At 44.1% G+C, this 25,330-nt stretch overlaps 1 protein-coding gene across 2 annotated transcripts in view; it reads left to right on the forward strand.

Moving 5' to 3' along the window:
* DOP1B (DOP1 leucine zipper like protein B) overlaps positions 1–25,330 on the forward strand; it is a 224,042-nt gene that overhangs the window by 81,548 nt on the left and 117,164 nt on the right. For both annotated transcript variants that reach the window (XM_030202211.1, XM_030202212.1), the window contains exons 17-19: positions 5,743–5,843; positions 15,077–15,267; positions 22,921–24,514. In XM_030202211.1, the coding sequence (XP_030058071.1) occupies positions 5,743–5,843; positions 15,077–15,267; positions 22,921–24,514 (1,886 nt within the window). The remainder of the gene's footprint in view (positions 1–5,742; positions 5,844–15,076; positions 15,268–22,920; positions 24,515–25,330) is intronic.

Genomic DNA, 25,330 nt, shown 5'->3' on the forward strand with positions numbered 1-25,330 from the left:
AGTGATTTTGGATTTAGCTCACACTCTTTTCAGTTGCCTCTCTTAAGTGAGATGCACTCAAGTACAGTAGATATTTCCTGCCCTAAGGAGTCCTATAATCTAGTTTTGCGTCTGAGGCAGTGGAAGGCTACTTGACTTGCCCGAGATCATGAGGAACAGCTTTCCTGCTCTAACCAGTAGGCTGCTACACCATTCACTGATTTGTCGCTGATTCTCACTTGGTGGATGGTGGCCTCTTTTGCACAGATTTCTGCTGCTTTTGTTACTTTACAGTATAGTTTAAAGAAAAGATCTGACAGGCTATGAGAAGAAAAAAATAAATATCCTTGTTTGTTTTTATCATTCTTTGTTTTGTTTTTTTAGAATTTATTTTAGGGCAGAAGGTGCACAGGAGACAAAACAGGTAAAAAAAAAAATCCCCTTTGGAAATTGCCCATCCCACACTAGGGGTAAAGTACCCATGCTGGTCAAAAAGGGGAGATTAGGGGAGGTAAAAATATGCAGGAATTTCATTTTGAAAGCCCCCTGTGTATCTTCCACAGTTAAATTTGCATCTGCTTCAATACAGGAACAAATGTAAGTGGTGGGTACACTGTGTTGGAATTTTCAGAGTGAACATAAGAATAACTGTACTAGCCCAGTATTCTGCTTCCAACAGTGACCAATCCAGGTCACAAGTAACTGACAGTGAGTTTATTGTGATTCCTTGTGAAAGGAAGTTTGCAGTACTCACCTGGGAGGGGCTTGCTCCATTTAATTACCAAGGGACCAATATTCAAAATGATTTAAACAGCCAGGAGAAGCTCCTGGCCATTTAACTTGCTTGTCTGAGCCTAAGCGGCAATATTCAGCGACACTTCACTGGACAGTGCCACTGAATATTGCCTCTTAACAGCCAGCCCCTAACCGGCGAGGTTAGGGGTGAGCTGCGGGTGGAGTTTAGGTGGAGCAGCCGCTTAGCTGATTAGCGGTGATATTCAACCCTCTAAGCAGCTAGAAAGTCGGGACAGAAAGAAGGCTGGCCTAACCTTATGTGGTGAAGTTAACTCAGCACCGCCACCAGCTGAATATCAGCTGGCAAGAGTTTAACACACAAGAATATGGTGGTCTCTCAGTTTTGCAATACCTCATCCTCCCATAATACGCTGCCAACGGTGCTGAAATTCAGCCCAGGGATGGATGAAGCATGTTTGAGTATTAGTTGTGGAAGGAGAGAGCCTTGGGAGTAGTCTAATGGGTTAGAGCAGTGCCTGATAACAGAGAGGTCAAATCTCACCTCTGCCCCTTGTGACCTTGGACAAGTCAGTTAACCCCGCATTGCCTCAGGTACAAGCTTAGATTGTAAGTTCTCAGGGGACTGGAAAATACCTTCTGTACCTGGATGTAACTCACCTTGAGTTGCTACTGGGGGAAAAAAAGACGAGCTGAATCCAAAATCCCTTCAGTATTGTAGGAATGGCTGAAATCTTAGAAATGCCTGACCGCAGTCACCTGCTGAGCAGGGAAAGAAGTTTTCAAAGCCAGTATACCATGGTATTGTCCAAGAGTCGCGGTGCCTGTCTACTTTTGCTAGTGACAAGAATGGCTGGGTTTGCTTACTCTACCACAATACAGATAACTTTATTGGCATGACAGTTTTACATGTGTTGCCAAAGTAATGAATTCCCTTAGAGAAAACAAGTACAGAAGGAGATAATTTACAAAGTAATTGTAACAGTAAAATAAAATTATGTACAGAAAGGTCACTAATGAGAATTTGCAGGTTCTGATCCTGGTTTGCATTGACCCTGATCAGGTCACATTTCTTGCCCAGTGGCAGAATACTATATATTTTCTTATCATAGGAGCTGTTTCTCCTCTTTCCCTAGGATTATACAGAGCTTTTTCTGCTTATTCTTTTTTGGGAAGTCTTTGTTAATTTTGGGAAATGTGTATCTACAGTGGGGGAAATAAGTATTTGATCCCTTGCTGATTTTGTAAGTTTGCCCACTGACAAAGACATGAGCAGCCCATAATTGAAGGGTAGGTTATTGGTAACAGTGAGAGATTAAATCCGGAAAATCACATTGTGGAAAGTATATGAATTTATTTGCATTCTGCAGAGGGAAATAAGTATTTGATCCCCCACCAACCAGTAAGAGATCTGGCCCCTACAGACCAGGTAGATGCTCCAAATCAACTCGTTACCTGCATGACAGACAGCTGTCGGCAATGGTCACCTGTATGAAAGACACCTGTCCACAGACTCAGTGAATCAGTCAGACTCTAACCTCTACAAAATGGCCAAGAGCAAGGAGCTGTCTAAGGATGTCAGGGACAAGATCATACACCTGCACAAGGCTGGAATGGGCTACAAAACCATCAGTAAGACGCTGGGCGAGAAGGAGACAACTGTTGGTGCCATAGTAAGAAAATGGAAGAAGTACAAAATGACTGTCAATCGACAAAGATCTGGGGCTCCACGCAAAATCTCACCTCGTGGGGTATCCTTGATCATGAGGAAGGTTAGAAATCAGCCTACAACTACAAGGGGGGAACTTGTCAATGATCTCAAGGCAGCTGGGACCACTGTCACCACGAAAACCATTGGTAACACATTACGACATAACGGATTGCAATCCTGCAGTGCCCGCAAGGTCCCCCTGCTCCGGAAGGCACATGTGACGGCCCGTCTGAAGTTTGCCAGTGAACACCTGGATGATGCCGAGAGTGATTGGGAGAAGGTGCTGTGGTCAGATGAGACAAAAATTGAGCTCTTTGGCATGAACTCAACTCGCCGTGTTTGGAGGAAGAGAAATGCTGCCTATGACCCAAAGAACACCGTCCCCACTGTCAAGCATGGAGGTGGAAATGTTATGTTTTGGGGGTGTTTCTCTGCTAAGGGCACAGGACTACTTCACCGCATCAATGGGAGAATGGATGGGGCCATGTACCGTACAATTCTGAGTGACAACCTCCTTCCCTCCGCCAGGGCCTTAAAAATGGGTCGTGGCTGGGTCTTCCAGCACGACAATGACCCAAAACATACAGCCAAGGCAACAAAGGAGTGGCTCAGGAAGAAGCACATTAGGGTCATGGACTGGCCTAGCCAGTCACCAGACCTTAATCCCATTGAAAACTTATGGAGGGAGCTGAAGCTGCGAGTTGCCAAGCGACAGCCCAGAACTCTTAATGATTTAGAGATGATCTGCAAAGAGGAGTGGACCAAAATTCCTCCTGACATGTGTGCAAACCTCATCATCAACTACAGAAGACGTCTGACCGCTGTGCTTGCCAACAAGGGTTTTGCCACCAAGTATTAGGTCTTGTTTGCCAGAGGGATTAAATACTTATTTCCCTCTGCAGAATGCAAATAAATTCATATACTTTCCACAATGTGATTTTCCGGATTTAATTTGTGATGTGCTATCTCTCACTGTTACCAATAACCTACCCTTCAATTATGGGCTGCTCATGTCTTTATCAGTGGGCAAACTTACAAAATCAGCAAGGGATCAAATACTTATTTCCCCCACTGTATCTCTAATATCTTTGTGTTTTGTACAGTGCAATAAGAAATGTGTTTCTGTTTCTCTAGCATTGTATGCAAAGTCTAGCTTCTCAGGGTTTCTAGGCTTAATAACAGTATTAAAGGCAGAAAGTGCATGTCAGTGTCTTGGGTACAGCAGGAGATGGAGATAACTGGGATAGAAGAAAAAAAACATAGAAGGAAAAACTGAGGCAGAAAAACAAAAATAATGCAGCGGAAAGGAGAAACAGGGGTGATATGATACAGACGTTCAAATATTTGAAAGATATTAATCCGCAAACGAACCTTTTCCGGAGATGGGAAGATGGTAGAACGAGAGGACATGAAATGAAATTGAAGGGGGGCAGACTCAAGAAAAATGTCAGGAAGTATTTTTTCACGGAGAGAGTAGTGGATGCTTGGAATGCCCTCCCGAGGGAGGTGGTGGAAATGAAAACGGTAACGGAATTCAAACATGCGTGGGATAAGCATAAAGGAATCCTGTGCCGAAGGAATGGATCCTCAGGAGCTTAGTCAAGATCAGGAGGTGGGGCTGGTGGTTGGGAGGTGGGGATAGTGCTGGGCAGACTTATACGGTCTGTGCCAGAGCCGGTGGTGGGCAGCGGGACTGGTGGTTGGGAGGCGGGGATAGTGCTGGACAGACTTGTACGGTCTGTGCCAGAGCCGGTGGTTGGGAGGCAGGGCTGGTGGTTGGGAGGTGAGGATAGTGCTGGGCAGACTTATACGGTCTGTGCCAGAGCCCGTGGTTGGGAGGAGGGGCAAGTGGTTGGGAGGTGGGGATAGTGCTGGACAGACTTATACGGTCTGTGCCCTGAAGAGCACAGGTACAAATCAAAGTAGGGTATAGACAAAAAGCAGCAAATATGAGTTATCTTGTTGGGCAGACTGGATGGACCGTGCAGGTCTTTTTCTGCCGTCATCTACTATGTTACTATGTAAAATATTTATGAAATCTCCAGTTTAAAGGCTAAGTAGGGTTATTCTTATCCTAAAGAGATGGGTAAGTCAGAGTTCTGAGGATAGGAGACTTTGCCAGAGACTGCAGCAGTGGTATTTTAGAGACCGAAGCTCATAAGAGGTTGAATTGCACTAGACACTTCCCTGAGCATCTGATAGGAGTTCAGATAGATGACTGAGTGTCTCTCTACTGCTTGAGACAAGTAGTAGAGACACTGTACTGTGATGGCTCTTTGTGATGGAAAAATGTTTTCATTTTAATCCTGAATCAACACAAGATGGGCTCTATTTTGTACAGATAAAGGAAAAATATGTTCTCATAATTTTTCTAGTTTGTTTCTGATTATTAAGACCAGGGCTTTTTGTGAGGGGGTACTGAGTACCGGCACCTTTTCCATTTTCTGCTAAAATGGACCCATGGTCCCCAAGTTTCAATAAAAGAGCCAGTGGCGTTCCTAGGGGCGCTGACACCCGGGGCGGTCGCCGATGTGCCCTGCCCCCTGGGTGCACGCCGCTGGGGGGGGGTGCCGCGTGCTGGTCAGCTTCGTTGTTTCCATGCTCCCTCTGCCCTGGAACAGGAAGTAACCTGTTCCGGGGCAGAGGGAGCATGGAAACAACAAAGCTGACAAGCGCACGCCCCCCCCCCCCCCCCCTTAGTACGCCACTGAAAAGAGCTCAGGCTCTACAAACCAATTCTGTCTTGTCATAAATTCTGTGACTGGTTGCAGGGGGAATGGATAATGTGGGATGAGTCCCTCAGTGATCACCCCACACCTGAAGGGTGGCCTGGCATTTGAGTACCAGCACCTTTTTCGCTAGAAAAAACACCCTGATTAAGACATTCCTTTTGTGATCTGTAATCACAGTGTGACAAGTAGACCTAGGCCCTTTTGTGACTTCCTGCTCAGATCTGTCCTGTTTACTAGTTAAATATTATTTTTTAGGGGCTGGGTTACTTCTCAACAAGAATGGAATCTGAAGTCCAGGATGTATTCTGCCAGTAATTGAGGTTAGACAGCTGACCTCAGATGATGATAGCTACAGAAAGTACACATTTTTGACTCTAATCTCTATATGATCTGTGTAGTGGCTTTGTATTTTGTCCCTAACCTGGAGGTCACAGAGTAGCCACTTGGAGACAAACCAAAGATCTTAATTATGTGGTGGCATTTTTTACCAAGGAGAATTTTATAGAACTTTATAACTATGAAATCAGCACTTGCATAGTAACTTGGCACTTTTTGTTTTTCTTAAAGGGGACAAGACTAGAAGCTCTGTTTAGATTCTCGATCATCTGGCATTTGACAAGAGAAATTCAAGGCAGCAGAGTTGCGTCCCATAATCGATCCTTCGATCGGTAATGCTTTGCATTTTTTTTTGTACATGTTCAGTTTTAATACATTTGTTTCTAGGCAGTATCTCTCGATATTATAGAAATTTTATTAGAACATTAAAATGTTACTGTGTTGATGTCAGGAATGATTTGACGTTGTGGAGATGGAATATCTTAGGGAGAAAAAAAACATTTTTTTTATGTAGATGTTCTTGAATATTGCAGTATCTTTTGTTTTTAAATAGTTTTTGAGTTTCATTTGTTCCTACAGATATTCACACAAAATTCACTCTCCAAAAGAGATTTAGAAAAACAAAATTTTTGAGTTTTATGAAATAAAAAAAAAAACCTGGTGCCAGTAGTACATTAAAAGATGGGACTGTATTGGTGACTTCTAGTGAGTTACTATTTTACTATTTAGCATTTCTATAGCGCTACAAAGCATACGCAGCGCTGTGTTAAACATAGGGCCCCATTGCTTCTCCATAGATAACACAGAAATCGCTCACTTGAAAAAAAAAAAAAACAACCTGTGGTTGCATGATGGTGATTTCTTCTGTTTTTCCATATATTTGGTCAAGCAAAGATTTGAATGTATAATTCCTTTTAACCCAGGGCATCCCGAACCTGTCAGCCACTCAAGTTTTTTTTTTTTTGTTACATTTGTACCCCGCGCTTTCCCACTCATGGCAGGCTCAATGCAATGGGCAATGGAGGGTTAAGTGACTTGCCCAGAGTCACAAGGAGCTGCCTGTGCCTGAAGTGGGAATCAAACTCAGTTCCCCAGGACCAAAGTCCACCACACTAACCACTAGGCCACTCCTCCACTGTTGCTACTATTTGAGATTCTACATGGAATGTTGCTATTCCATTAGCAACATTCCATGTAGAAGTCGGCCCTTGCAGATCACCAATGTGGCCGCGCAGGCTTCTGTTTCTGTGAGTCTGACGTCCTGCACATATGTGCAGGACGTCAGACTCACAGAAGCAGAAGCCTGTGCAGCCTTCTACATGGAATGTTGCTAGTGGAATAGCAACATTCCATGTAGAATCTCCAATAGTAGCAACATTCCATGTAGAATCTCCAATAGTAGCAACATTCCATGTAGAATCTCCAATAGTATCTATTTTATTTTTGTTACATTTGTACCCCGCGCTTTCCCACTCATGGCAGGCTCAATTCGATGGGCAATGGAGGGTTAAGTGACTTGCCCAGAGTCACAAGGAGCTGCCTGTGCCGGGAATCGAACTCAATTCCTCAGTTCCCCAGGACCAAAGTCCACCACCCTAACCACTAGGCCACTCCTCCACTCCAGTTTTCAGGATATCTACAATAAATATGCATGAGAAATTTGCATGTGTTAGGTCTCCAGCACATACAGATTTCTAATGCATATTAAATGTGGACATCCTTAAAATCCAGTGCAGCAAAGGAATTTTGTAGAGGTGACAACTGGGGCCTCTGTGTCACAGGTTGTAATCGAATTCCACTAGAACCTATTTCTGCTTGGGTTGTTTTATTGTCTGTGGCAATGTGAGTAAATTGTCCGGTTGCTGTATAGTCCTTTATACAGAGAGTAAAACACAAGAATAGATAGATTACAGTGGGCTCAGTTAGGTTACAGTCTTAGACACAGAGGCATTCACCCTCCCAGTTATTGACCCTACAAAATTCCTTTTGCTTAACTGGAATGAAATGTAAAGTGAAGCCAGAAGTGAAGAGAGAGACTCAGTGGAAAAGACATCCCCAAAGCGCTGACAAAACATCTCAAAACCGACACCTCTTACTACTAGAAGACTGTCAGAGGCATTAACTTGGGAACACAATCTAAGAGTTTAAACAAGGTGAAATGCCTTCTAGGATCCTGAACAACAATAATGCACTCATATTTGGTTTAATCAGAGAGGAAAGTAAAGATTCCAAAACTGATGATCTAATGTGGAGTGGAGGAGTGGCCTAGTGGTTAGGGTGGTGGACTTTGGTCCTGGGGAACTGAGGAACTGAGTTCGATTTCCACTTCAGGCACAGGCAGCTCCTTGTGACTCTGGGCATGTCACTTAACCCTCCATTGCCCCATGTAAGCCGCATTGAGCCTGCCAGGAGTGGGAAAGCACAGGGTATAAATGTAACAAAAATAAAATAGATACTATTGGAGATTCTACATGGAATGTTGCTACTATTGGAGATTCTACATGGAATGTTGCTATTCCACTAGCAACATTCCATGTGGAAGGCTGCGCAGGCTTCTGTTTCTGTGAGTCTGATGTCCTGCACGTACGTGCAGGACATCAGACTCACAGAAGCAGAAGCCTGCGCGGCCACATTGGTGACCTGCAAGGGCCGACTTCTACATGGAATGTTGCTAGTGGAATAGCAACATTCCATGTAGAATCTCAAATAGTAGCAACAGTGGAGGAGTGGCCTAGTGGTTAGGGTGGTGGACTTTGGTCCTGGGGAACTGAGGAACCGATTCCCGGCACAGGCAGCTCCTTGTGACTCTGGGCAAGTCACTTAACTCTCCATTGCCTGCCGCATTGAGCCTGCCATGAGTGGGAAAGTGTGGGGTACAAATGTAACAAAAATAAAATAAAATAATCCACCTGGAGACAAGTGACATGATCAAAGACGGCACCCTTGTGGCATAATGAGATTTCCAGAAGTTGGAGAAGGGACTAAAGCCCTGGTAAGGGCTGTAACCTTTTTGGAAGTACTACTCGCCTATTGAAAATGAGAGAAAAAGACTCCCATCATACAGAAAACTTCATTAAACAGCTCAAAGCATGTGTTTATATAGATACATTGGATTACATGGAAAAACAAAAGGCTTTGCTGTAATGATGGATTATATATTACTAGGTATTTAAACTAGAGAATGAGGGTGACACATGGAAGCAGGTGAGGTCAGGATGTCATCACTTGTAAAAACACGACAGCAGAGGAGGAAATCCTAATGTAATCACAGCATTTATAGACCACTTTATCCCCATCAGTTAGGGTCCAAAGTGGTTTACAATAATACAAGAGAAAAAATATGTACCATGATATTAGCAGTTATTAATTAATCAGAAATTTTTTGGAACAAGTAAGGTTTTTGAATATTTACGAAATGCCAAGTAGGAAGACAGTTTCCTGGTAATAGCAAATTGTTCTAGATCTGAACTGCTTGATAGGAAAAAGATAATTCAAAAGTTGAGGGGGGAGGGGTTATTTCTGAATGGAAGAGGTTGGGTCACCGAGTAGGAATAGGACGGGGGGGAGGGGGTTTGGTGCAGTGGATAAGTAGATTTAGTATTTTTTATATGTGGGATTAAGAGTGAAAATCTCACATATTTGGCTACTTGTATGGAGGGGGAAGTAAAGGGGGGAATTTGGAGGAGATTGGGTTTGCACAGTGGCGTAGGAAGGGGAGGCGGTCTGCCCTGGGTGCACGGGGGGGGGGGGGGGGTGTCGGCTCCGCTGGTTCACTGCTCTCTCTGCCCCGGAACAGGAAGTAACCTGTTCCGGGGCAGAGAGAGCAGGGAACCAGCGGAACCGATGCAGCTCCCAGCGACGTGCACTCGGGGGCAGATCGGCCCTCTCGCCCGCCCCTCGCTTCCTAATCAAAGTAAGAATGCACTCTGGGGGGGGAGGGTGCGCGCCGAGGGGGGGGGGGCGCCGTGCTGCACCCGGGGGGGGGGGGGTATGCAGCGGCGACCTGCCCCGGGTGTCAGCCGCCCTCACTACGGCACTGGGTTTGCATACAAATGTTGATAAATTTGTATCAGCCAAGAACCCCCCCCCCCCCAACTTGTTAATTTCAACATGTTAAATATTAGTTTTTTCAAATTATTTTTTGACAATTTATCTTGGTCTGAATGCTCATTAAAATACAGCAGTTGTTTGTATTTCTTGATACTTTATTAACGAAAATGGAATGTATTGTTGCCCTGAATCTTTTTGTTATATGTTTCTAAGTAATAAAAAGATTAAATATTAGGGGATGGCTGAAAAGTGGAGGAGCCTCCCTTTATGTTAAAAACATCCAGGGAGCATGGGGAGAGGAGGGAAACAGTGTGGATCATCTTCGAATGAGAAGATTGAACTTCCATCTGCAGAGGCGTCGTCTACAGACCTCCAGCTCAAAGAAACTGCGCAGAGATCTGATCATGGATCTCCAAAAGTAGGGAGTGAAACAGGAGATGCTGCCTATTGGTAGGACATTTCAACTTGCCAGATGTGGATTATAGTGTCCCATTTGCCGACACAGAGAAGTGGAGAGATCATAGATGCTTAGACCAATGGTGATGAAACACACAAGGGAAGGGATGTTGCTGGGTCTAATACTCACAAAGGGAGAAAAGTGTGTCTAATGTTAGGTGGGTGCCCACCTGGGCGATGGTGATCATCACATGGTATTGTCTGGTATAAAAGCTAAAGTGGAGTGCAGGCACATAACTCACAGTACTGGATTTCAAACAGACTGGCTTTAGTGAAATGTGGAAGTACTTGAAGAAAGAGCTGGCTGGATGTGTAAAAACAGTGGACCAAACTGAAAGGAGCTATAAAAATGGCAACAGACCTTTATGGAAAGTAAATAAAAGCAAGAGGAAAAAAAAAGTGATATGGTTCTCCAAACAAGTGGCTGAAAAATAAAGGCAAAAGAGGTAGCATTCACAAGATATAGAATAATACAAGAGGAACACAGAAAAGAATACTTGATAAAGCTCAAAGAGGCAAAGAGAGAAATAAGGATGGCAAAAGCATGGCCAGAATTAAACATATGGCTAAAAATGTAGAGCAAAATGATGACGAAGGCTAGAAATGGAATTGCTAGAAATGCTAAACAAATACTTCTTTGTTCTGTGTTCGTGAAAGGAAATCTTGGTGAAGGACCACCACTGGCTGACAAAGATATATATGGAAATGAAGTAGATTCCACACCATTCACTGCAATAGTGTTTATGATCGACTTGAAAAGCTAAAAGTGAACAAAGCCATAAGACTGCAGGAGATAAATCTCAGGATATTGAAAGAGCTTAGAGAGGGTTCTGGAAGGTCCTCTTAAAGATCTGTTTAACAGATCTTTGGAGACAGGAAATAAAGGAGGTTCCATGGGCTTGAAGAAGGTCGGATGTCTCTTTTCACAAAAGTGGTAACAGAGAAGAGGTGGGAAGCCTCAGGCCAGTAAGTCTTATCTCAGTATTTAAGAAACTAATGGACGTGCTGTTGACGGAAAGGATAGTAAACTTTCTAGAATCCAGTGGGTTGAAAGATCTGAAGCAACATGGCTTTCCAAAGGAAGATCGTGCCAAACAAATGTGATTTCTTTCACAAGGTGACCAGAGAACTAGCTTGGACATGTGCCGAATGTAGTCTCTTGGATTTCAGGAAAGCCTATTCAATTTCCTTATAGGAGGCACATGAATAAACTGAGCAGATGGGTGAACTGGATTAGATATTGAAGGACTTAGTGGGTTTTGGAAATAAACCCTTCAGTTGGTTGTCTGAAAGTTGACAGAGGGTGATGGTCAATGGAATTCATTTAGAAGAAAGAAAGGTAAGTAGTGGAGTGCCTCAGAGATTAGTTCTGGAACCAATTCTGTTTTGTTGTCTTTGTGAGCAATATAGCCAAAGGGGTAGAAGGAAACGTTTGGCTTTTTGCAGATGACATGAAAATTACAACAGAGTAGACACCCCAGAGGGAGTGGACAACATGAGATGTGATCTACGAAAAATAGAAATGTGGGCTAATGCTTGGCAGTTAAGCTTTAATGTGAAGAGATGCAGTGATGCACTTTAGCATAGTAAGTGATGGCAGATAAAGACTTGCACAATCCATCCAGTCTGCCCAAAAAGGTGATCAGAGCCGCCTCCACCACTCTTTCATGATTGAACAGTGGCATCGCAAACATTTTTTTTTTTTTGTTACATTTGTACCCCGCGCTTTCCCACTCATGGCAGGCTCAATGCGGCTTACATGGGGCAATGGAGGGTTAAGTGACTTGCCCAGAGTCACAAGGAGCTGCCTGTGCCTGAAATGGGAATCAAACTCAGTTCCTCAGGACCAAAGTCCACCACCAGGCCACTCCTCCACTGTTGCTACTATTTGAGAGTCTACATGGAATGTTGCTATTCCACCAATGTGGCCGCACAGGCTTCTGCTTCTGTGAGTCTGACGTCCTGCACAGAAACAGAAGCCTGCGCAGCCTTCTACATGGAATGTTGATAGTGGAATAGCAACATTCCATGTAGAATCTCCAATAGTAGGAACATTCCATGTAGAATCTCCAATACTATCTATTTTATTTTTGTTACATTTGTACCCAGCACTTTCCCACTCATGGCAGGCTCAATGCGGCTTACATGGGGCAATGGAGGGTTAAGTGACTTGCCCAGAGTCACAAGGAGCTGCCTGTGCCTGAAGTGGGAATCGAACTCAGTTCCTCAGTTCCCCAGGACCAAAGTCCACCACCCTAACCACTAGGCCACTATTTGCGATTCTACATGGAATGTTGCTATTCCACCAATGTGGCCGCACAGGCTTCTGCTTCTGTGAGTCTGACATCCTGCACGTACGTGCAGGACGTCAGACTCACAGAAACAGAAGCCTGCGCAGCCTTCTACATGGAATGTTGATAGTGGAATAGCAACATTCCATGTAGAATCTCCAATAGTATCTATTTTATTTTTGTTACATTTGTACCCTGCGCTTTCCCACTCATGGCAGGCTCAATGCGACTTACATGGGGCAATGGAGGGTTAAGTGACTTGCCCAGAGTCACAAGGAGCTGCCTGTGCCGGGAATCGAACTCAGTTCTCAGTTCCCTAGGACCAAAGTCCACCACCCTAACCACTAGGCCACCGTATAAGTTATCTTATGCAGATCCCAGCTGAATATTGGCCAGTAGTAATACCATTGTCCAGTAGTAATACCATTCATGCCCAGATATTCATGCCAGTTCCCGCACATAGCCTGGCGTTGAATATCTGGGGCTAATATAGCCAACAGTGATCGGCATAAAAAATAAAAAACTTTCTGCCGCCACTTCCGGCTGAATATTGACTGGTAATACTTCATCAAATATTCCTCTGCAGGTTTTCAGATTCTCCATTTCTGTTTTCCATGACCATGTTTCTTTAGAAGCCATTTTCCACATAGCTTGCTGAAAGTCGGTTGCATTAAAATTCTAGCACCAAGCATTGGTAGTTAATTGTTAATTTTAAAACTACAACTTTCTTCTCTGTTTTGACAGTGTGCAGTTTCAAATTCTGGGAATACTGTTTGATGATATACTTTCTTTTGAGTCACAAGTGAAAACGATCCTATATAATAATTCTCACCTCCAACAGGATGTGCCTGGGACCGTGCCTGCCTCTGCCGGAAGTGGTCTGCTAGGCAGGCACGCACTGACGTCAGTGACGTCAGTGAGACAATTTGGCAAAGCAAAACAATCTGAGTGCTGGCCATTAGGACACAGGGTTGATAGGAGAGTTTTAAAAGACTGAAGGAACCGAAAGTGTTAAATGGGGGGAGGGGGGGAGTTCTGAACGACTGAAAGACATGAACATTTGGTAAAGGAAAACAATCTGAATGCTGGCCATTAGGACACAGGGTAGATAGGACAGTTTTAAAAGACTGAAGGAAACGAAAGTGTTAAACTGGAGAAGGGGGGGGGGGGGGAGTTGTGAACGACTGAAAGACATGCAAATTTGGGACAGGAAAACAATCTCAATGCTAGAAGACTGAAGGAACCGAAAGTGTTCGGGGGGGGGGCAAGTTCTGAATGAATGAAAGAAATGAAAATTTACGAGAGGAACACAATCTGAATGCTGGGCAATTGGACACAGGGTAGATAGGACACTTTAAAAAAAAATGAAGGACGTGAAAGTGTTACATCTTGGGGGAGGGGTGAGGAGGAAAGCGGTGGGGTATCCGGATACTGGGCTTTAGGGCCACGGGGGTACATAGACTTTTGAAAGCCTTAAGGAACCCAAAGTGTGGGAAGGAGAAGGAAAAGGAGGGGAGGGAACGGGGTGAGGGGCATTAGGAACAGGGGAGGGGGCCCTGCCACACACTCTCATTCTCACACACACACTGTCACACAGACAGTCTCACTCTGTCACACACCCGCACATTCACTCTGGCTCTCTCAAACATACACACTCCCAGGAAAACCTTGCTAGCGCCCGTTTCATTCCTTCCAGAAACGGGCCTTTTTTACTAGTATCTAATAAAGTATTTAGAACACTCTGGAAGCTCAGGAGGAGAAGAGCTTATTTCGGCACACCTGGATTATTGTAATGTTATTTGTAAAGGATGTAATACATTTCTGTTGAGGAGATTGCAAATATTGCAGGAACACACATCAGATTCATTTGTCTGCTGCCTAAATTTGATAGACTACTACCCTTATTACTAAAATTACATTGGCTTCCTATAGAAGCTAGGGTGACGTTCAAAATGTGTGTAGTGGTATTTTTGATATTACATGGTCAGGCCTCAGCTTATATTGTTTGGTTAAAATCTTAGCAAAAAATTGTAATGTTTTCTCAAAATATTTTCTATTCCTTTACTATCCAAGTGTGTCAGAGGTTAGACATAAGAAGATACTTTCAACTGCCTTCACTTTTCAGTCCACAAAAAAATTTGAAGTTATTGCCACATTCCTTGAGATGTATGTCTGATTACAAAACTATTTCATAAGTCTTTGAAAGCGTTTCTATTTCAGAAATATGTACTATCTAAGCAGATTTAATTATTAATCTAATATTACTTGACTTTATTGGTTATCCTGAGAATTGCTCAGTCCACTGTTTTGTGAACCACCTAGAACTAGTTTGGTAAAGGCAGTTTATAAATATGATTTGTAACGTAAAACAAGAGTTTTTTTGTAATCCTGAAGGAGTCCCTGGCTCCATATGAGAAATCCAGAAACCCACAAATGTAAAATACCTAGGCAAGGTTTAGTCAAGCATTCCAAAGATTTCCAGTGTTCCTAGGTGACTACTTATCATTTCTATAGTGCTACTAGATGTACGCAGTGCTGTACACATTATATGCAAGTACTTTCTCTGTCCCTAGTGGGTGACCCTGCAGAACCCATGGCATTGTGATTCCTAAGTGGCCTGGTCATTCTCAAACTTAGTGGAAGAAAAACTTTATGTGGTCCTTCTAGGTCATGCATTCTTTTTTTCTGTGTTTCATCTTACAAACGTATTGGAAGTATTAAAAACTGCAAAGAATGTTGCTGCTAATAAGTTGGCCTATTGTCTGCAGGTCTCTTTTTGTGGTACTGGACAGCTTGAACTGTTCTGATGGTGCCATTGGTGCGGCAGCTCAGGGCTGGCTCGTACGAGCGCTCTCGCTCAATGATGTTGCACGAATCCTGGAGCCAGTGTTACTACTTCTTCTCCACCCCAAGACTCAGCGCACCTCCATTCACTGCGTCAAGCTGAAAAACTCTACAGGTAAGAGGGCTTTTACAGAATGGCCTGATGGCATGAACCAACCCATCCTTATCTCATCACTACTCTGTCAAGGTCAACCAAAGATGTATGTAGATGCCTGGGGAAGAGGAGGGCTCAAGATGACGATCTATGGGCAACTCTGCTGGTATGCAAAAGAAGGGCTAAAGGATTCTGCTTTTGGGGAGGTGTTCCTTCCAATCCTTGATCCATAAAAGGATATATAATTACCTGGATAGCTGCATGGGGAGTAAATGGAAGATAAGAGGCAAACGAGCCCCAAGTTAAGCATTAAAAAATAGCCACAGAACTTGAAGCTGTGAGAAAATAGACTCTCAGAAGCAGGAAAGTTAATCTGTAGGGTATTCTAAGAGGAGGGACAAATGCGGTGACTGCCCTCAATATCGCTTTTTGTTCAGGAGCCATGGTGGTGGACCTCAAGTGCAGTGTCAGATGGTCTTGAGAGTCCTCTTCACCTTCAGTCTCCCTTGGGGGGGGAGAGATGAAGATGAGAAGTGGATCTTTGCTGCTCTTCATGGGTAGTTGGCCCACTTTGGTATTCAGCACAAGCTCCAGATCCCTGCTTCCAAGATGAGCCCTGGTAATCTGTGTAAGTTTTGTCAGCTAGCCGCAGTCTCACATAGTTGATGGCAGAGCAAGGGTTTGTACTCAGGCTTTGACTGTCCATTGAACCATGCCACCTATTTATACTTATCCCTTCATAAAGTTAAAAGGAATGGGGTCATTGCAGTACAATATACTATTTCTCCAAGGACAAGCAGATTAAGATAGTCTTACAGTTGGGATATGCCATTTGTCAGAGTCTGCATGGAAACACTCAGTAGCTTGTTCACTACAACTTTAGAGTGTTGCACTGTGCTTGCCTTCTCATCTGCCATTGTCACACTAGTCTCGATTTTTCTGCGGAGCAGTTAGGATGTGCTTTGGTACTTCTCCTTAGCATGTGTCTCGAGTTAATTTTGTGACTGACCTATTTTTGGCCAGATTTACCTCATTCTTGTGTGCAAGTCCTTTCACTGCTGTGTGGGGCCTGTATCCTCCATAGTAAACCTTTAGTTATGCCTTTCATTTTTCAGGGTTCCTTTCTTTTCTGCAGCCCACTAAGCCCTCTTAGACATTGGGAATCCAGCCACAAAGATTTTTCACAGTCAAGTTGTTTGATTTTGGTACGACTATTTTTCCTGACATTGCCCAGAAAAAAGCTCCCAGTGGTTTTAAGAAGTGTGCCAGATGGAACAGGACCTTCTGGAACAGGACCTTCCTTGTCAACAGCAGATGAATTCAGAGATGTGTGGGTTGTGACCATCTACCAACAGGTGGAGATAGAGAGCATTAAAATGAGCTCTGTCATATAGGATGGTATGCTCCTTGACTAGCCAGTATTTTCTATCTCCAGCAGGCGGATGAATGGTCTCTCACAGTCTCCTGACTTCACCTTCTGGTTTGCTCCTGTTCTGGGTTTCCCAGTTCAGTTGAGCCTGGGGTCTTCTAGGTGAGATGTCAGCCTATTCTAGGGGTACACCTGATGGTGCCAGATTCCTTCCTCCCCCCCCCCCCCCCCCACCCAGCTTCCTCCACTTCCTGCACTCCCCTCACAAAGAAAAAAAAAAAGAGAATGAAGCAGCATACTTCGACTGCAGTGGCTTTGTGTGGTGTAGGGGACTGTGTCTCTGGAAATTGGACAGTGCTTCTTTCACAGAGTGATGTTCTGATCACTGAAGAACTTACTTGCTGTCATTGTAAGTACAGTCTGTGCTTGCTTCCACTGGAGTTTCCAGACTGTTTCTGGTAGTGCTGGTTGATATGGGGTGTTTCTTCTTCATCTCCGAGCCAATTTTGTGGGGGCCTATGGCTGGATTCGGTGGCTTCCTGTGCAGAGGCGTTTTGGCGAGCTCTTCTTTGGCAGCCACCTTGGTTCTTGCAGCGGACCCCTGGGAATGCCTCTTGTTCATTCAGGTCTCCATCCATTTTCTGTGGAGCCGTTTTATATTTCCTCTCTGCTGGCAGTGTGCGCTGTGAGAATTCGCTCTCGCTATTCTCAAGGATTTTGACCTCATTTCACACATGCTCCCTGGTAGTCGCATGGGCACCAGGCTTGGGCCTGCCTCGTTGTTCGTCAGTCCCTACTTGGTAGTGGGGCCGGGCTAGGTGAAATGGGCTGCTAGATCTTCTTGGCAAGCGGTTAGGATTTCTGTTAGTAGGCCGGTGTCCACTGCCCTTGCAGTTGGCGAGTTTTTGTATTTGTCGTCTGCATGAGCAACTGGTGGGTCTGCTATTCTGGTGGAACTGGGGAGTTTTGGCTGGCCACATTTTTGGCCCCAAATTCGTTCTGTATGCTGGCAGGGGCTGCGCATGGGTTAATGTCTCTGGACTTCCCATGAGACTCCAACAGGTTTCAGTGGTTGCTGGATGGCACCCCATGTATAACCATTTTCGGTAAGCAATTTCCTGACTCCCCGGAGGCTACCATGCTCCCTGATACTCCACCATGTTGCAGTGCCATTTCAGTGCTCCTGGTGAGAGCTGCAGCAGTAGACAGGGTTAACAAGGACATAGTTATTGGCTGTCTTCTTTTTGGTGCTTGTCACCACTGGCCACCCTGATCCCTGCTGATCCCCAAGTTCATGGTGGGCACACCGATGTGTGGGGCATAGCTGCTGCTAGTTTTGGTTGTGCTGGGGTTGCAACTGCACTGGAGTTTCCTCTGTCTGGCATTAGGGCACAGCTCCCTCTTTGCTCAGAGAACATGGCCCCGTCTCATTTGAGGCAGCAGAGGGCCCAAAAACCCCAGCCAGCTCCCTAGTCAAAACAAGGGCCAAGCTTTTGACTGGCTGCAGGAGAGCATAGCTTCAATCTCTGTAACCATGCCTGATGGACCTACTGGTAGGGAGGAAACTGAATATTTTCCATGCAAGGTGGAACTTTATAACCTTAGACCAGTGGGTACCAAACATTGTCCAAGTAAGTTACAGTCTACAATTGGAAAGGACTCTTCGAAATTTACCTACCAAGAGCATCAAGTTAAGCTCTCTACATCAGGACTTGCTTACCAAGGAACTCTCTTCCCTCCTACAGGCCAATGCAGTTGAACCCATTCCACCAAGGAAAAGAAGGCAGGGATTTTTTTCCTTTCTGATCACAATAGAGATGAGGGGATTTCATCCCATCCCATATTTTTTTTTTATTTGTACCCTGCGCTTTCCCACTCATGGCAGGCTCAATGCGGCTTAGGTACTTATTTGTACCTGGGGCAATGGAGGGTTAAGTGACTTGCCCAGAGTCACAAGGAGCTGTCTGTGCCTGCAGAGGGAATGGAACCCAGTTCCCCAGGACCAAAGTCCACCACTCTAACCACTAGGCCACTCCTCCTTAAGGTCCCAAACATATCTAAGCATACAAAAGTTCAGGATCATTTCCTTAGGCACCCTGTTCCAATGATTCGAAAGGGAGAGTAGTTGTGCTGTCTGGACTTGAAGGATGCCTCTACCAACATACAGATACTTCCTGTGTCTTGGAATTATCTGCGATTTCAAGTAGGGAAACACTACTGCCATTTGGCCTTGTATTAGCAACAAAGTCATTCACAAAATGCTTAGCAGTTGTTGCAGTTCTCTATGCAAACTGGGAGTGCATGTGTTTCTCCACTTAGATGATTGGCTGATCAAGAGCACTTCAGAGGAAGGGACAAAAGAATCAGTGCACATGACCATTTGGGTGCTGGAACTACTTCATTATAAATTATCCTAAATGTCCACCTAGCCTGTCCCAGCAACTGGAATTCAAAGGAGCCCTGCTAGAGATGACTCAGGCTCATTCATTTCTTCTGCAGCAGCATATGGAAACTCTTGACTTCAGCACTTATAAAAGTGTGCCAGAATCAGAAAATATCAGTTCAACATATGTTGAGAATGCTAGGCCGCATGTAATGCCTCAATTTTAGTCAGGCTCAATGGGCCTTTTTTTTTCCTACTGCTTGCAGGCCAGAGGGAACCTGCAGGATGTGTAACGACTGTCGCAACTCCTCTCAGGGAATCTCTGTCCTGGTGAATATTTTACTCCACTCCTATATGACCAAGGGAACACACTTCCAACTTCCACAAGTAAAAGATATTGATGACAGGTGCATCCAACCTGAGATGGTGAACTCATGTAGATGGGTTTTACACAGAGTTTGTGGTCTGCTCAGGAGAAACCTCAGCAGATAATCTTTTATGGAGACAGCAGCCATCTGGAACACTTTAAGGGCTTTCAGAAAGAGGTTTGCAAATCAAATTATTTTAATTCAGACAGAAAATCAGGTTTCAGTGTATTACATCAACAATCAGGGAGGCACAGGTGTGTACCTTCTGGATCATAAAGTGGAAATGGGCCAGTATCACAAGGAATGCTGCTCAGAACCACATACCTGGCAGGGAATAACTGGTGGACAGGCTGAGTTGGGACCTGCAACTTCACAGATGGTTTCTGGACATGGCCATAGATTGGAAGATATTTCAAGAGTGGGGTGCCCCCTTGGTAAGTAGTTTTTTATAACTTCTGTTTTCTAATTAAAGATCCCCTGCGTTCATCCCACAACTTTTTGAATTCCATCACCATATGTGTCTCTACCACCTCCTTAATGGAAGACTTTCAACATCTGTGGTGTTAAAGCAAGGAGGAGGAGGAGACAGCACTCAAAGAACTTGGTACTCGGTAGGTGAGAGGCTGGTGCAGGTGCAGCTTACACTTCCACGGGAACCCTGCAGGAGCCACTTCCGTCCCCGTGGGAACCCCGCAAAACTGCTTCCATCCCTGCAGGAACCCGGATTCCCATGAACCCTGGTCCCGTGCAAGTCTCTAGTTCAGCCCCAGGATTTTCAGCCCATACTGTTATTCCGATTAGGCCACTTGGAGTCTCATCCTTCTCTTACAGTCAGTCTCCCCCTTCCTTTCTGACTGCTCTCTTCCAGAGAGTACTTTTTAAAGGGTTGCTTATTGCCAACCCCCACCCCTTCTGGGCTCCTCTTCCAGGTTCTAGAAAGGTTCAGAACTGTCTCCACTGTGTCTACCTCTTAAAGGAATCTACTTCCTTCCCTCTGCCATAGGCCCTCCCCTTCTCAAGTTATCAAGGGTAATCTGCCCCTCCCCCCTAGTCATCTGTTTCTGGGATGTCAAGCAGGGCTTCCTTTAGAGGTTTCTACAGGATAACGCATGTGCCCTCTAGCAGCCTCACTACACCATGGCACTGTCTATATTCACCACACTGAACAGATCTGGTTTTGACTTCTTCTAGCGTTCGCCTCCAAAGATCCATGGAGATTGGAATGCTTCCCAGTGCTTATCACTTAGAACAGTGGATCCCTTCTGCATCCTGACCTCCAGTCCCTAGCCCTCATGGCTTGGATATTGAGAGAGTAGTGTTGGACTCTGTGAACCTACTGAGAACATCTCTCAGGTCCTGCAGGCTTTCAGAAGATACTCCACTTGCAGATCATATGGATTCAAATGGAAAAGGTTTGTCATCTAGTGTGAGAGCAAAGCCCTTGATCCTTTTTCCTGTCCTACACCTATCAGAGTCATGTCTCAAAACCAACTCAGGGTTCGTCTATATGCTACTGGCAGTTACCATCATGGGGGAAGAAAGAAAATGTGCCTCTGCTCAACTCAGCCCTTAGTTGTTCACTGAAGCCTCCCATAAACCCCCCTTGAGTATCTTGGGATCTTAATGTCATATTAACCCAGCTGAGGAAAGCTGCCTTTGAGCAACTAGACATCTGTCACCTGAAGTACCTAACCTGGAAGGTCCTGTTTCTGGTGGCGGTCACTTCAGCCCTCAGGATCAGTAAGCTCCAGGCCATAGTAGCCGATTCACCTTATACAAAGTGTTTCATCAACAGAGTGATCTTGTGTACACCTCTTAAGTTCCTTTCTGTGGTAGAATCAGAATTCCATCTCAAGCCAGACAATTGCCCTACTGACATTTTTCCCCATAACTCATGCCCACAAAGGTGAAAGAACACTTCACTCTCTGGACTGGAAGAGAGCCCACAGAAACCCAAACATGCTGGGGGTTGCCATCGGAAAACAGCATTTCCTTTTCTTATCCCCAGGCTGCACTGTCTGGGAACTGGGTTCAGTTTCCCACTGCTGTTCTTTGTGACTCTGGGCAGGTCACTTAACACTGTATTGCACCAGGTACAAAATAAGTACCTGTATATAATACGTAAACTGCTTTGATTGTAATCACAGACAGGAGGTATATCAAATTCTATACCCTTTCCCCTGTTTCGGTAGTCCACTTGACATTGGCCTCTGTAGAGAAAATTGGCAGAGCTGCAATGTAGACGTCAGTCCATACATTTATTTCTCACTACTGTTTGGGCCTGGACTCCTGATTCAACAGTCGGTTTGGTCAGACAGTCCTTCAGAATTTATCTAGGATCTAAAATCCAACTCCCCGCCTGCCCCCTCCCCCTCCCCGACCCATTTGTTTCTGTTCCAGGCTGCCTTCAAAAAGAAAAAAATATATATATAAATAACAAATTAATTATATCTAGTTCCTCAGTAACGTTGGTAATGTCTATTCTTGGCCCTGTTGTTGTACCCTATTTTTTTGAGGCAGCCTGGTAGCTAGGGATTCCCAACTGTAAGAATATCTTATCCTGTTTGTCTTTGGAGGAAGCAAAGTTACTTAGCTTTAGCAGATGTTCTCTGTAGGCCAGCAGGAAAAATATTCTTATATACCTGCCCTCCTCTCATTGGAGTTAAATTCTATAAGCTATATACTAGACTGACTAGGTCCCACATGACAACAGCATGAAGGAAGCTGTGCGCATGCAAAGTACAGCTCTCTAGAATATTGTAGTAAAGAATTTGGTGAGCGTTCCCATACAGGCTCTGTTGGATAAGAGTCGCCCAACTGCAAGAATTTTTTATGTTAAATCATTTTTATTGCAAAATAAAGAAAAACACATTGTTACAGAAACGCAATGATCATAACTTGTTTAACATAAACTTCCCCCCCAACTAACCCCTTCCCCTCCCCCCTTTTCCCCCAACTCACCCTCCCCCCTTCCCCACTCCCTTATGCATAATCTACAGGGTACCATTAGTAGTTCAATAGTCTACTCCTAGCTGACGGAGTCAATGTGTTGAGAAAGGGGCTCCATATAACTTGAAACTGTAATCCAGCTTTGGAATTAAAATCCACTATCCCCACTCTCTCCAACCTCAATAATGCTATCATGCGCATCCTCCCCAACTGCAAGAATTTTTATCCTGCTGTCCTGGAGACACCTGTTACAGGTAATTAACTTTGTTTTATTTAAATAACGTTACTAAGTGTACACAATGCTGACTCCTTATAAAACTTGTCTGAGAAAAGTCTAAAAACTGCTAACTGTATTAAACAAATATTTTTAGTAATAACCTTAACAGTAATATAACCATATGGAGAGATCCTGTGTAGTAACATATCTCAAGTTATAAGTAATCAGCTGAGTGTGTTGAGGATGAGTACATTGGTTATGTTTTTGTTTTAAATTACCCCCAGCCTTCTTTTGTTAGATAATATTTCGCTGGATCTCTCAACTAGTTAGCTGGAGGAAGAAGTCCAGTTTGTATACTGAGGTCTTATTTTCTTCTTGATTTCTCTAGGAGACTTCAACCAGTGGCTCAGAAGAAAGAAAACCTGTTTGAAAGAATCTACAGGAGCTAATGAGATGCATGAAGGTTATTCTGAAATTCTTCCAGTGAACCAGATTACCACAGTGGACAGGGAAGCCATTTGGGCTGAAGTTGAAAAGGACCCAGAGAAGCTTAATAGTGATTGGGTAGCAGACACTGGTACTTCTTATCGTGTGGAGCCTGTACATTACACAGACGAAAATGAGGATAATAGTGATCATACAGAATCAGCGGATACAAGCACAGGCCATGGGGACAGTGAAAACTCTTCTTCCTTCTCCCCACACTCCTTTGATCTGCAGGAGAAGACCAATGAGGAGAACTATGAAGGAGCAGCCAGTAACCAAGGAAACCTGAAACGCACAAGCCTCCATGATGAAGCTAGACCCACTTTGTTGCTGAATCTTGTACGCACTGATTCAGAGAAAACTCAGGTCTCTGAATCTCTCTCAAGTGATGAGGAAGCAGATTTAGAACTGAAAGCAATCCAGACTTCACGGTTGCTGAAGCAGCAGAAGGAGAAGCAAGAAATGATAGAGGCAATGTTTAAGCACATCTTGTTGTACCTGCAGCCTTATGATTCCAAGAGGGTTTTGTACGCTTTCTCTGTGCTTGAGGCAGTGCTTAAAACGAACCCCAAAGAGTTCATTGAGGCAGTGGCAGAAGCTAGTATGGACACCAGCTCTACTGCTCACTTGAATTTAATTTACAACCTACTGGCTCGTCACCAGGAAGCCCTTGTGGGCCAAAGTTTCTATGGAAAACTTCAGACACAATCTCCCATGTGTCCCCATTCTTTATTGATAGAACTGCTGACCTATCTCTGTCTGAGTTTCTTAAGGTCTTACTACTCCTGCTATTTGAAGGTAACTCACAGAGATGTGCTTGGCAACAGAGACGTCCAAGTCAAGAGTGTAGAAGTCTTGATCCGGATAATGTCTCAACTGACAGCGATGGCAAAGCCGGCAGAAGGCAAAAATGTTGAATTTATTCATAGTTTATTGGAGAGGTGCAAGGTTCAAGAGTTTGTCCTCCTTTCCCTGTCAGCTTCCATGCATATCAGTCAAAAAAAGTACGAAGTAATGGCAGGTGAGACCAGCGATACCATTGAAGGAAACCTTTTTGAAGAGAGCCTTATCAATTTTGGTCAGGATCAGATCTGGAGTGAGCATCCTCTTCAAATTGAGCTGTTAAAACTTTTGCAGGTCTTGATTGTTCTAGAACACCATCTTGGACAGCTGCACGAGGAGCAGGAGAGCCAAGTTGCTCTCTCCAAAGAGTGGCAACAAACCCTGAATTTCCAGAAATCTATCAATGCTATGCAGTACGTGCAGTCACACCCAATAACCTCTCAAGGATTATTTGTCTCGGCCATAGTTAGAGCACTCCGGCCAGAATATGGCTATGGGATGCATCCCCCCTGGGTTGCTTTAGTCACATCTTCCTTACCCTACTTCCGGAAATCTTTAGGGTGGGCTGTTGCACCTTTTATCGCTCAGATATGTAAGAACTTGGATGAACTGGCCAAGCAGTATGAAAATGAGTCTGTGAAGCTGGAAGTGAGGTAAGTGCTGTTTCCTCTGCTGGTTAAGTTTTTCTGTCCAAGTACAGATAAACCTCTTACACAAAAATAATAGTCCTCAATAACCATTCTTAGGTGTGAATTTGGAATGCATTCTACTCGTATTTCAAACATGTATTTACTTGGCTGCTTTTGAAAGTAGGATGGAATGTATTTCAAAATAGTTTCTTATAGGGAATTTAAAGGAAAGAAGACAGGTGATTGAACACAGTGTGCTAATGAGAAATATTAAAATGAAGTGAGTAATAAAATCACTGATAAAAGAAGCTCAGTAGGAAAAAAAATGAGTGAAGTTGTTGTTGCTACTGAGATTATATAGGGATGTTGGGCAGTGTTTCCCAATGTATTCCTAGAGATACACTTAACCAGTCTGTTTTTTTTACTAGGATAACCAGAATGAATATGCTTGAGATGGATTTTTATTCATTGGAAACCCAGTGTATGCAAAGTCCTCTCATGCTTATTCATGATAGCTGTCATGAAAACCAGACTGACTAGACGTGTCCAAGACAGAGTTGGGAAAAACTGATACAGAGGACATTATAGCAAAGTCTGTGGGCACTTCTTACTCCTCATCTTTGTACTAGTTTTCAGTATAAAAGCCCATATAGATTCACGTTGAATTACCTAAGTAAAAACTACTGGTGGACACTGAAACCTACTTTTCTGTGGATACTTTCATTTGACTAAGTGCATGTAGTTTTGAAAATCCAAAACCATTCAAGTTGTCTTCCAGGATTCAACTCTTCTCTGAGAACACCTCCACATACAGGATGGGTTATTGTCACACACTCGATT

Source organism: Microcaecilia unicolor, chromosome 4, assembly GCF_901765095.1.
Source record: "Microcaecilia unicolor chromosome 4, aMicUni1.1, whole genome shotgun sequence".
Taxonomy (NCBI): Eukaryota; Metazoa; Chordata; class Amphibia; order Gymnophiona; family Siphonopidae; genus Microcaecilia; species Microcaecilia unicolor.